The sequence below is a fragment of the Carlito syrichta genome, unplaced genomic scaffold, assembly GCF_000164805.1.
Source record: "Carlito syrichta isolate Samal-C Ts95f unplaced genomic scaffold, Tarsius_syrichta-2.0.1 Scaffold312207, whole genome shotgun sequence".
Lineage (NCBI taxonomy): Eukaryota > Metazoa > Chordata > Mammalia > Primates > Tarsiidae > Carlito > Carlito syrichta.
The window spans coordinates 646,208-659,302 of record NW_007256303.1 but is presented as its reverse complement, the minus strand read 5'-3'; the positions used below and the strand labels follow the sequence as shown (position 1 = coordinate 659,302).

Below are 13,095 nucleotides of genomic sequence, written 5' to 3'. Positions count from 1 at the left end.
CCTCTTCCTCGCCCCACCCTAGCGCCTGTTTTCTACACTCCTGCTCCCTTGGGTGAGCCTCAGACGTCACTGGGACAGGGAGATGGATTGGAGACGGCGTCTCCCGTCTCCCCAGCTGGCGTCACCACCCAGGTGAGCCTTCCTCCCCGGCAACGCTTGCCGTCTCCGTGACTGGCTTTCTGTGTGGCGAGCAACCAGGACCTGACCAGCCCTGCTGTTTGGGGGACGGTTCTGAGGGCCAGGAAGTCTAGTTCCCAGCTTTCCTACGGGGGCTTCGGACACGGGTGAGAGAACAGTGGGCACATGACCGGCCACCCCCTCGTACCGCAAAGGCCCGCTGCACGGAGGGCACGCTGCTGAAGGCGACCACGACTGGCACGACGTCCAGCGCGCTGAACTCCAGCGTGGCCGTGGTGACGGCCGGCGCGTCGGCGGACTGACCGCCGCTGAGAAACGTGGCGATTCTCCTGGTGTGCGTCCCCGCCAGCGTCCGCTTGAAGACATTCCTGGCGACGAACCTCATGGCCTGGCCGAGCTCGCGGCTGGCCGAGGACCGCTCGTAGGGAATGGCCTCGACCTCCTGCAGCAGCTGGGTCTTCCCGGGGGTGTCGGTGAAGCGCACGAGGAGCCTGGGGTGGGCGTCGTAGGTGAGGACGGCCACGCGCGCGCCCACGGGGCAGCCATCGCCCCGGACCCGGATGCCCCGCAGCAGGGCCGCGGTCATCTCCTTCATCCGTGTGAAGTCCTGCTCCGAGACGTCCCGGGACTGGTCCAGGGCGAACACCAGCTCGGTGGGGTGTGCCGGGCACCTGAGCTGCCCTGGAAGGCAAGAGGGTGGCTGTCACAGGCGGCCCGCTTGCAGGAGATATCATGGGAGCGGGTCACTGCATGTCAGCTGTGCAAACATGCAGCCCTGGGCAGCTGATGGTTTAGGTGCTGAGACACACGTGGACGACAGTAAACACTCAAGCCCTGCACACTTAAAAATGCTCTTCGAAAGCTCAGTTTGCTCTTTTGATCAAGCACAAAAGGAGAACGTCTAGAACTTAATTTTTACGAAACGTCCAAGGTAATCACCAAGGTCCTCCACACGAGAGGGCTCCGGGACCTGCCTGTGACCTGCGGAGGCTGACGGGGGCCTTGGCGTTTGTGGATGGAACTTTACTCATATAAACTAAACGTGTTGGCCTCGTTTCTTTTACTTGATGAGGAAATACAAAGAGTTCAAGCAGAACAGCGATGGAAGCTTGGCGAACAGTTTCAGAGAAGTGGGGAGAAAACGCACACGCAGCGCACAGAACAGACGTCAGATGCGAGAGGCGGCCATGCGGGGCAGCATCGAGAGCCCTGGCCCCGACGGCCACATGGCCTCGTCCCCACCACTTGTCCTCACTTCTCACCGCGCCTCAGCTTCCTCACCTGTCACGTGCGAGTCATAACGTCACCTCCTACCCGGCCTGAGGTGAGGGTTAAATGAATCGACTCAGGGAAGGCACTTAGAACAACAGTGCCTGGCGCACAGTAGGTGCACAATGAGTGTCAGCCACCGCTGTGATGGTTGCTACCACAGGCTTTTTCATGGTGACTGGGCGCTCTGTCACTGAAAGGAGGGTGAGAAAGCTTAGTGGAGACGTTTTCATCTCACAGTGAGAGTGCACGTTTGCTCAAGAACTGCCTTTTCACGCGGGGAAACGGACTCAGCTTACGCCCAATGCCAGTGCTAACTGCAGAGGCGCCCATCCTGGCACACTGGTCCCGAGTCATTCCTGCTGACCCCAGGCCCTGCATACCCACGGTTAGCCATGTGCATTTGCTCATCTGATCACCGTTCCCAGCTTCCCTAGTGTGGCGTGTTAGACGGGAATGGTGTCTCTGCCGGTCTCCCGGGCCGCCAGCCCCCACCTGGTGGATGCTTCACACACACGGTGTGAGAAAGCCCAGCGAGGAGCAGCTCCTGCCAGCGGGTGCAGAAAGAGCAGCGGTGCTTGACCGCGTGGCGGCCGGTGCTGGGCGGCCGCTGGGTGAGAGGACACGGCAGGCCTGTGCTTCCCATGGCCGGCGGCTACTCCCATCCAGATGCCTGCATGTCACTTGCGGAGATGGATGCAGCATGGCCCACTGGGCTGCAAGCCAGCGCAGGACTCAGACGCCCGGGCTTGCCTCGCCGTCGGCCACGGGCCTGGGCCCTTGCCTACCTCTGTGCTAATGGTCACTGCCTCTGTCCTTGACTCCATGACCTTCCAAGGTTCACGAGTCCCACCTCCCAGTGAGAATGAACTTTCACCCTAAGCCAAAGTGTCCGTCTCGGTGGAGACAGGGCAGGGCTCATCAGCCTCGGGGTCTAAGTGAGCAGGCTGAGCAGATTAAAAACACCAGAAAAGTTTCAGGTGAGATCTAGACATAAAGGGGGAAATTCACAGCACTGGCTGAAGATACAGAGAAAAGCAAGTTTGCAGGAACAGACACCCAAGGGCGAGTTCCGCGTGTGAGACCCAGGTGGCAGCCCTGAGCCTCGGGCATCTCCAGGCTCTGCATTGCCGGCTGGGCTGTGGCGGCTCATCCTGAGGTAGGAGGAAGTGGGCACACCCCGGGCGGTGACGGGCCACCCCCAGTGGCGCCAAGTGGTAACTGTGAGGTACTGGAAGCCAGCACCGGGAGCGTGGCGCCCGCTCGGCGGTGGGCATCAGGCTGAGTGCGGGCTTGGAGCTGCAGCCCTGCTCCCGGCACCTGGTGCCCCGTGCGGTTCTGGCCCCTGCGTGTTCACCGCGATCCCTGGGGGACAGAGGCCGTGCGGCAGCGAGTGAGAAGGAAGGAAGCCAGAAACACGAAAGGTGTGAAAGCAAGTGAGTGGTGGCATCAATCACTAAGATCCAAACGCGAGAAGCAGGGCTGAGGACCGCGGGCTGCCTGGCTGCAACTGATGGCTTGTTGCAGGCAGGACGTGGCCCTGGCACAGGCGGCAGAGGCCCCGACGGCACGCATGTCAGCCGGAAGAAGGCGCTGCTGGAACGTGTCTTCCCAGACGTGTGACATCCTGGGCTTGACTGAAACACATCGTGGAGAGAGGGTACTCACCGCGTCCGCCAGCTGGGGAGGAAGAACAGAGGAGACGGGTTACTGCCTGGGAGGGGACAGAGTTCCGTGCCGTGCGCCCTGTCTGCTTTTTATAGATGGCTCGAAATCGAGGCAACAGCTGGGGTTTGGAGAACACACAGAGCCCAGCGCCTTGGCAGGAGTGGCGTTCCCTCCACAGGGCGGACGGTGGGCGGAGAAGGGGGACTACATGGCCCCCAGCAGACAGAGCGGCCTGCCACCCACGGTCGGGCAAGGGACACCCTCGGAGGAACATGGTGAGGCCAGGAGGCACGGGATGTGGGGGCTCAAACAGTCTGACCCTCTCTCGCCTAGCCGTCAGCTCCACATACACGTGTGCGTACAAACGTGTTTGGGACTGAAAAACTGGCATTTATTTATAAAACACGGTTTGTTCTGACATGCTTAAACTTCAGTCACCTTCCAAGTACTCTCTGTGGGATGCAATTCACCTATCGAGACACTTTCTCCACTGACAAAAACGGCTTTTGAGCTCATCCCTATTGATGCCTTGCAGCGCCTCTGCTGTTTTCGGTTGCCCCTCTCCACGTTAGCAGAAAATACTTTCCCTTGGAGGACTCTTCATCCCAGGAAACAAACAAAAGTCCCTGGGGGCGAGATCGGGTGACCGGGGAGGGTGGGGCATGGGGTCGGCCGTTTCTGGCCAAACGCTGCAGAACACTCAGCGCCGTGTGGGCAGGTGAGCTCGTAAGTCACGCGGTGACAGAATCTCCAAAAAAAAAAAAAAAAAAATTCCCTGAAGCAAATGCAGCCTCTCAGGACAACACTAGCTAGCACACGATGCCGGGGGGTTCCCGGAACACTTACTTGGCGGGGAAGTCTGGACTCCAAGGGCCCGCCCTCCAAAGACAATTCCATGTGGTCTCCCGTGTGTATGTAGCACCTGCATGTATGTGTGTATTTGCATGCTACACAAACGCCACAGGAGCATTTATTAATCCCCTGGAGTCATGAGCGTTGGCTTTGGACCTGCACCGTCTGGCACAGCAGCCACGAGCCATGATGGCTGTCAAAATTTTAATTGAAATTAAATGAGGCTGCGCGTGGTGGCTCAGCCTGTCATCCCAGCACTTTGGGAGGCTGACTCGAGGATGGCCTGAGCCTGGGGGTTCGAGACCAGCCTGGGAGCTTGGTGAGACCTCAGCTCTACAATAAATCACAAAAACTAGCCGGGCGTGGCGGTGTGCGTCTGTAGTTCCAGCTACTCGGAAGGCTGAGATGGAAGGATCACCTAAGCTCAGCAGGTTGAGGCTGCAGTGGCTGTGAGTGTGCCACTGCACTCCAATCTGGGCAATAAGAGTGAGACTCCAACTCAAAAAAAAAAAAAAGCACCAGATATATTATTGTTTGGCACTTGAAACTGGTTCCAGCAGATGTGCTGGCAGCCAGAGAGGGTGTTAACAGGCACCGAACGAGTCTATGTACACACAGCATAGATCTTTGCTGACTCAAAAGACACACAGCGACATCTCTGATTTTAAGAGACTGGCTGGCAAATTGTCTCCATTCTGAGTGTTGAGTTCCCTGCTCTTCTGCGACGCTGACGAGGTGGGCAACGGTTTTAAGAGGTACTTACGGCTGTGGTCTTGCACATACTGAATGAGCTCACATGTCTGCAGTTCAAAAATAAGACAGAAGGAGTCAACCCAGATGCTGGGCCCGAAGCGGAACAGTAAACAAAGGCAGGGCACCCCGCGGCAGACGGGAGGGTGGTTAGGAGATACGTACGGAGAACGAGGCCAGGCCCTTGGCTCCCTTTACACCCTGGAACAACAAACACACACCACATCGTCCCGTGGCTCCAGGCAGGTGCGCCAGTAGCCAGAATGAGCACCCGCGCTGCCTTAAGAAAGTGGTGACGACTTTTACAAGCTGTTATTCTTCTCAGGTTAGGCGGAAGGAACACAGGAACGGGCTGCTGGCAGCCAGCCTGGCACACACAGCCCCAACGGCCACTGTCCTCCACCTCAGCTTCAGGTGGCAGGGCGTGTTCAGAGTCTAGGGACGAAGCCTGCCGGATGCTGACGGCCAAGTGGGAGCAGGCCAGGCTTGGGCCTCACCAGGGCTGGACCCCTGCGGGCAGCTGCCCCTCCTCACAGTGGGTTCAGAGACCGCAACCACTGGCTGTGTCTTGGCCGCTAGACAGCCAGAGGCGGCCCTTACCCTCTTCCCATCATCGGTCGGATGAAAAGGATCAGCTCAAACAGAACATCTGGAAAGGGTGTCCCAGCTATCTTCCAAGCATGAATGAATGAATCTGTCTTATCTAGCTATCTGATCTCTCTCCCTCCCTCTCTTTCTCTCTCATCTATCTTTTATCTATCTATCCATCCTGTCATCTATATCTATCTGTCTGTATCTATCTATCTATCTATCCTATCTATCCATCCTCTCTATATCTCTGTCCATTCCATCTCTCTATCATCTATCTGTCTGTCTGTCTGTCTATCGATCTCATCTCTATCTACCTACCCCTGCGGGCAGCTGCCCCTCCTCACAGTGGGTTCAGAGACCGCAACCACTGGCTGTGTCTTGGCCGCTAGACAGCCAGAGGTGACCCTTACCCTCTTCCCATCGGTCAGATGAAAAGGATCAGCTCATTATCACGATCTAGTCTGTCTGCCAGTGGTGGGGACAGAAACAACTCAGCGGAGCTGGTGTTATTTCATGTGCTCAATCCGTCTTCAGAACAGGAAGAGTCTGGCTTCTCTTGGAGAGACACCCAAGAGCACACGAAGCAGAGCCCCACCCAAACTTCGGCAGCAAGCAAGCTCTGTGTGGAGGCAGCTTCGATGAGGTCGCTCTTTGCTATTTTCCTTTCACTTTCATTCATTCAGCGATGACTTATCAAATGAAGAGAGGGCAGTGATTGGGCAGATACGTAAAACCCACTGATAATCGAGATCGTTTTTGTCGCAGATTTTTCATTGTCTCCCTCAATTTCCCCTGCCTCCCAACAGATATATTACATCAGCACTTGTCCTCCTCTCTCTGAGCACCTAAATGTGGACACTCGTGGCCAAGCAGTGGAGAAGGACAGCGTGCACATTTGGACAGTGGAGCTCCATGCACTGATTCCTTTCGGGGGAAAAGGGCCTGGTGTGATTTACAGCTTTTCTACTCACCTTGCGTCCAGGCGGTCCTGGCTCCCCGGGGGATCCCAGCTCTCCTGGAAGCCCAGCAGACACCTCAAAGCAGGATTCACTTATTTTAAAATTACATTTATACATATATATGCATGCAAATTCAAATTTAAAATGTTTAAAGGTGAACATTCAAAAGTGAAACGTTTCACTTTCGTTTTAGGAAATTAAGAGATTGCCAAGACACAAAGAACAAAACTCCCAGCCATCCCTCCTTCCCCAAATAGCTTTCATTAGCATTCTGATGTCTTTCCTGTTCCTTTGGTATTAAGACCCATATTCCTTTCTTTATTTGAATCCTACTTTTGCCTGTTACTTTTTAAACTATGTCTCTGGAAATCTTCATGTTACTAAATATTCTTTTAGAAAATTATTTTCATGGCTGTAAGGTATTCTACATGATTATAGTATGATTTAATCAGCCCCTTCTTTTTTGGCATTTGGGTTTGTTGTTGTAACAAGTAACGCTGTTTTACATTTACATGCACATTTCTGATTATTTCCTCAGGGAAGATTACCAGGGCTGGAATTGTTGGGTCAAATGAAAACAATGTATCTAAATAAAATGATAGATAAGGAAACTGAAAAGTAAACAAAAAGCAAAAAACCTAGAAAACGAAATTATAGAAACTTTAAAGCAATAACAACAGAAATCTTAACTATTAACTGGAAATGCGTGTAATGGAATGAGAAGTGACAGCAGTAAAAGAACGACAGTTGCCATCTGCTTGCTGTACCTCAGGCATTTTTCATATGTACCCAGCAATGCGTTTTTCACAAATTAAGCTATGACTTAGCTTAGAAATTGGGGTAATGTTTCTTTATCATTCAAAATGCTACAGGATTTACAACCTTTTAAAGTAATAAAAAATGAAGTTGCCTAAAACCAGTCTAATTTGTAAAAGCTTTGCCTGTGAAACAGTAAATGATTATTAGGTCCTTTGAGTAGCCCAGTGATATCGACAGTGTGCTGAGTTGAGTAACAAAAATAAGCCTAATACCCATATTACGTGTGGAAGGCATAGGGCAACCTCCAAGGAAAAAAAATGGCTGATTGAGTGCAGACTATATTAATATATCAAAAATAGGTCTTTTAGAAATAGAGACTAGAGAAAACAGAGGGCAGGACATCATCATAAAGCAATTAATGAACACTTTGAATGGATGGACATCTGCAGGCTCAGAGGTTCTACCTAAGGCCCAGGAAAATAGATAAAAATAGACCACACATCAGGCCATAAAACCCATGAAATACCAACTCAGAGAGATGACCCAACAAGGTTCCAGAGACAACTGGTCACATTCAAAAGATCAGGAATCAAAATGGCTTTGGGCTTCCCAAAGCAACAAGAGAAGCAAGAAATAATGGAGAAATGACTCCCTTCAAAATTCTGAGGAACTAATTCCAACCCAGAATTGTATACTAGCCAACACAGCCAATCGCATCTGAAGGGAGTATAAAGCCGTCTTCAGACATTGGCTGTAGCAACAAAACTACCTCTCGCTCACCCCTTCTTAGCTAGCTACTAGAGGAGTTTTCTGCCAAACAAGAAAGAGATCTGGGAACGGGAGGGAGAAGCAGAGGGCGTCCGGGGGCAGAGGGGCGGGTGTGGCAGGCAGCCCAGGCACGGAGGCGCTCAGGCCGGGCTGGTCAGGGCGGAAGGCTCTGGTCGGGATCGGGTCTCAGAGGACACCTCCTGCGTCTCTTCAGACGTTGTTCCGAAGGCAGGATTTAGAGAAATGGTAAACTGAGAAAGGCAAGTCAGTGACGCTGATAGCAGGAAGTCAGTTCATGAAGCCTAAAACTTTAAAAAGGTACGAACACAAGCCTGATTTTTTTTAAGCAGGTTTGTTGAGAGGACAGAAAAGCTCCCACGGCGGAGGGGACCGTCCCAAGGGGGTTGCCCAGAACACAAGCGTGATGTTTAGAGACCTGTTGTCCATCCCCAAACGATCAGCTCAGAAATGAAAGTTGTTTCTGGGGAGAAGAAATGGGAGGGGTGAGGGGAGGAGGGATCGCTGCTTTTTAAAATGTATATAAGAAACTCTGTGAAGTGATTTGACTCTTTAAACCCGTGGATCTCTACAGGGAGAATTCAGCCTCCCTCACCCCGGGATGTTGGACGACATATGAGGATGCATTTGGTTGTCACAGCTGGGGTGGGGAGTTTCTGATGCTGGAACCGAGGGGCAGGTGCCAGGGGTTTGCTAACCATCCTCCCAGGTGTCTTCCAGTCCACACGGCAGTGGCAGGGTGGAGACCCCTGCTTGAAACTTGTGCAGGTGGTGAAAGGAGAAAAAACACACATGCCAACACATGTATGTGCAAAATCAGACAGCTTAAAATCATGGAGAAATTCTTAAAAGTTTAAGGCAGAAGATCAAGGAGAAGGTTCAGAGAACTTAAACCAGGAATGCAGTCATGGCCAAAGAGGCACTCAGACTTCGAGGCAGTTTCACCAAAACCTTCCAGTAGAAACTTCAGATATCCGAGGGGGAAACCAGGGATGTTTTAATTGTCCAAACTTCACCTTCAAAATTAAAAAAGAAATCCTCACGTGAAGGTGGGAGAAGCAGCCGGGACTGAAACAAGCAAGTAACAAACCGTGATGACAGGCAGGAATCCGAGTTTTTCCAGAGGCCCAGAGGAAATGTTTACATGCTTCTCATTAGTGTGCCGTGTTGTAAACAATGGTTAATGTGCCCCGGGCGGGCCCCAGCAGACAGCTGAGCTTGTTAGCATCCATGTTCGAGGTTGAGCCACCGCACCAGCAAGCCAGGGAACCGGCCCAGAGACGTGTCGGTGCCGATGACATCTGGATTCACTGAAAGTCTGTTCTAGTCACTTTTCTAATGATCTCAGCCTTGATCACTTCCTGTTTGTTGGGCGCCTGATGTGAGGGGACGGCCATCCCAAGCTGTGTGGGGAGGTGAGTGATCCCCGGGAAGCTGCCTTGGGGGGACAGGAGGCAGGGAAGGAGACGTTCCTTACTTGTGTGCCCCCAAACCCTCACTAGCAACCTCTACACAGAAAGTCCTTGTTATAGTTTTAAAAAAAGAAAGCTCTTGTTACAGAAAGAACCCCTAGATAAATAAGCTATGAAGACAAAACTGGAAAGCCACCTCCGTTATAAATTTTCATCCGACTTTTTTATTTTTGCTGATTGATAACGATTAATTCAGACCTATTTATCTGGTCCGTGCTATTCTGAAGAAGAAATACTAAGACTGGATCAAGAGACACTTAAGATTGTCTTTCTACAGATAAAACAGCCGCCTCACCTATACACAGTGTAAGGGACAGACAAGGTGGACAGACGGGAGAAGTCCACTCTTAACCCCCGGAACCTGAGGCGAGCCCACGGGGTGACACGTCCTGGAGACCGGAGTTTATACCAAGGGCCCCAAAGCCCGCGCCCCTCCCCAGGAGCAAAGACATATTTGGCTGCACAATACACAGGACTTCCTCACAAAGCTCCAGAGAGACCCTCCTTGGGCTCGGTGGGGGGAAAGGGGGGACCTTTTTGCACACACCTCGTTAAAAGCACTTTAACGAAACGTTCATGGTGAAGACAAGATGCTGACCATAATTTGCAAAGCCTCTCGGAAGCCCAAGGATTCCTTAAAAACGTTGTATTTCCAGGGTTAGGAATGGCACCTTGGCAGCCAGGACAGGCCAACTTGTTCCCCGCAGGCAAATGTCTCCTGCCTTTGCGCGGGCATTGAGGGGTGGGTGACACATCCACTCCCCTGCCCCAGACTGCCTTAACAAGACAGCACACACTTCCACGTCACCGCGAACGAGTGACAGACAATCCCAAAGGCACAAAGGGACTTGGCAGAATCGCCGAGGCTGTTGGCCACGCGACGCTTGAGGGGCTTACCGTTTTGCCTCTGGTTCCCTTGGGTCCAGTCTCTCCTGGACCACCGGGGTCCCCAGTCTCACCCTAAATAAATGCGCAGAATAAATGGGTATTAAAATCTAACACGCACTTGCATATTTCACAGGGACACATTTGCACCTTTAAGCTGATTCCACCATGAAGGCATTTTTCCTGTCTGTCTGTTCTTAATGCTCTTTCTGATGTTTCTTTTTCTGGTTATGGGTGTCACTCTACAGAACACCCTGCCTGGGTGCTTCTCTGTCTCCCTGCCAGAACACAGGCTCTTGGGAGACATGAACTGTGCCCCGCATCCTGTCCTCTGACCCTGACTCGACCACAGGACCTGGCGTTTACTGAGTTCAGTAAGGGTTTCCAGAGAAAGCAAAAGCCCCATGTGGGAGGATGTCACTGCCAGAAAGCATCAGATAGTTTTGGTTTTCTTTACATTTTACTCTGTGGGGGCAAGAAAGAAAATACATATGATAGCGGGAAAGGAGTACGTCTGAGAATTCTTTGCCTCTGAATGAAAGACAAGAAGGGCAATATTTTTAAAAGTCTTACACGCTCAGACAAACAGGTAATCATGAAAATGGCAGCCGTGGGCCCGCGTCCTCCCTCCCTCCTGACCCCACAGAGGTAGGACGTTTATTTATCCTTAACTGTCCTTCGACCGGCCGGACACATGTCACTCCCAGGAGTGCTGTGATCGGCCCCGTCACTGGGAAGCACACGGTACCTGAGGGCCACCTTCTCCGGGGAATCCTTCCTGCCCCTGAAATGACAGTGAGGAAGGTTAGTGGCTGCACGCCTCGCCGGCCAGGCTCACATCAACTTACCCTTTCACCTGCAGCCCCGTCGCCAGGGCCCCTGAGCAAGGAAGGGCCAGCCCCTTGGAAGCTGGAGCCGCGCGGCAGTATTCGAGGAACAGACTCCAGTTCTGAACTGAAACTAGTTACTGGTTTCATCAAAGTAGCGGGACTGTCTAAGACAGTGGCTGAACGTCTCCCTCTGAAGAATCACGGACCAGCTTTCCTTCTCCCGTGCACACATCGCAGAAGAGGCGGTCCCTGGCCACGCGTCTCTGAAGGGGCCTTCCTAAAATGGGTTTCCGCGGGGAAATTTGGGAAGTCGAAGTCTGATCATTCATTTTTGGGGACTTTGGCCAAGGACTATAGTTGAAGAGATAGAATCATCCCCAGTTGATGAAAAAGTACATTTTTAATTTAAAGTTCATTTTCTGATTGTTAAAAGGAGTAAATCCTCAGGCATGTATAAAATCAAAAGAACAGAAGAAAAATCGCCCAAATCTTACCACTCAGAACAACTACATGTGCCTTGTTATATTTCCTTTCAGCTTTTCAAAATGCCTCTTGACACAACTGGATAACTTTTTCTGAGTATGTTTTGAGTTTTTACTTGAAAATGTCACATACAAATTTCTTTATGTAATTGTAAATTTCATGCACATTTATTTTGCAGGGGGGCTAATATTCCAGCACCATAAGCTACATAATATTTCCCTTCTTGTGAGACATTAAGGGGTTATATTATGCGATATTTGCGGTTGATGATTCTCGTCAACATTTCACTGGAACGCCCTCAGTCATTCCCTTCCCTTTTCAGAAAGGCCTACTTTTTGGTTCTCTGTTCTTCCAGACGGCCTCTGTGTCATTCTCATTGGGATTTCGCTTGGAATGACCTTGAGCCTTCATAAGAATTCAGATTTTCCAACAAGAACTCCGTATGCCTCTCCATTTATTGACGTCTTACATCTCAGTAACTCTTTGTTATAGCATTCTCAAATATTTTGCGGAAAGGATTTTCTTACCTACATGAAGATTTTTGTGGATTTTGTAATGATGGTTGGCCACTTTTCATTCTGACTTCTTGGTGGTTGTTGTTAGAATGTAGAAATTGCTGGGTTTGGTAAACTTATCTGTCTTAGTTCTTTCGATGTTACTTAGGTATTCAGGGACAATATAAAATTATCACTCTGATGTACTGTTTTTTTCAAGTTATTGCTTGCACAATGTATTTAGCAAAGCCCTGCAAACGTCTCACGAGTAGCTAAAGCAACTGTAGTAAGAGTAGAACAACTTGTGCAGTGCCTCCCTGAGTGGACCCGAGCGCCCAGTGGCTGGGGGAGAGGACCCGTTCAGGCCGGGCCCCGTCAGACCCCGGCCACCGTCACTGCGAACAGCAGGACACTCGCTTCCAGGATTCAGGGGCTGCCTGCACCTGCACCCCCCACGTCCCTTTCTCCTCCACCCTAGGCCCTGTGGGGTATCAGCAAATCAGCTCCCCAGATACCTGCCTCCCTGTCCAAGGCTGCCTGACTCACGACTTTCTTTTTTCTCTCGAGTGTGGCAAACAAGACCACAAAAAGTGAACCGAGGCGGCGACTCACCTTGGCTCCCCTGCTCCCGACACCGCCGTGCCCCGGGCTGCCATCAGCACCCTGCAAACCAAGCATTCGTGACTGAGCCCGACGGCCACGCCCAGAAGGACAGGGTGCCGCTTTGGGCTTGAAAAGGGAGGCCAGGGAGCAGGGTCCCTCCCGGGGCTGGCGTCCGTGATGGTCGTGCTGAAGTCACATTGTCAGCCACAGGTCTGCACTGTCCCTCCTCATCCGAGAACGGGGACTAGTAATTGTACCCTGGCCGGGCGTGGTGGCTCCAGCCTGTCATCCCAGCACTTTGGGAGGCCGAGGCGAGGGGATTGCCTGAGCCCAGGGGTTCGAGACCCGCCTGGGCAACTTGGCAAGAACTCGGCTCTACAATAAACCGAAAGATTAGCTGGGCGTGATGGTGTGTGCCTGTGGTTCCAGCTACTTGGAAGGCTGAGGCGGAAGGATCGCCGGAGCCCAGTGGGTCAAGGCTGCGGTGGCTGTGAGTGTGCCACTGTCCTCCAGCCCGGGTGATGGAGTGAGACTCCGACTCCAAAAAAAAAAAAAA

General features: G+C 51.9%; 1 protein-coding gene across 1 annotated transcript in view; it reads right to left on the bottom strand.

Annotated features, from left to right (window-relative positions):
- Positions 1 to 247: 247 nt before the first annotated feature.
- Positions 248 to 13,095, bottom strand: part of COL6A6 (collagen type VI alpha 6 chain) — a 67,381-nt gene continuing 54,533 nt past the window's right edge. The window contains 7 exon segments of the mRNA XM_008069791.1: positions 248 to 855; positions 4,691 to 4,727; positions 4,843 to 4,878; positions 6,240 to 6,302; positions 10,142 to 10,204; positions 10,878 to 10,913; positions 12,549 to 12,599. Coding sequence (XP_008067982.1) covers positions 248 to 855; positions 4,691 to 4,727; positions 4,843 to 4,878; positions 6,240 to 6,302; positions 10,142 to 10,204; positions 10,878 to 10,913; positions 12,549 to 12,599 — 894 coding nt within the window.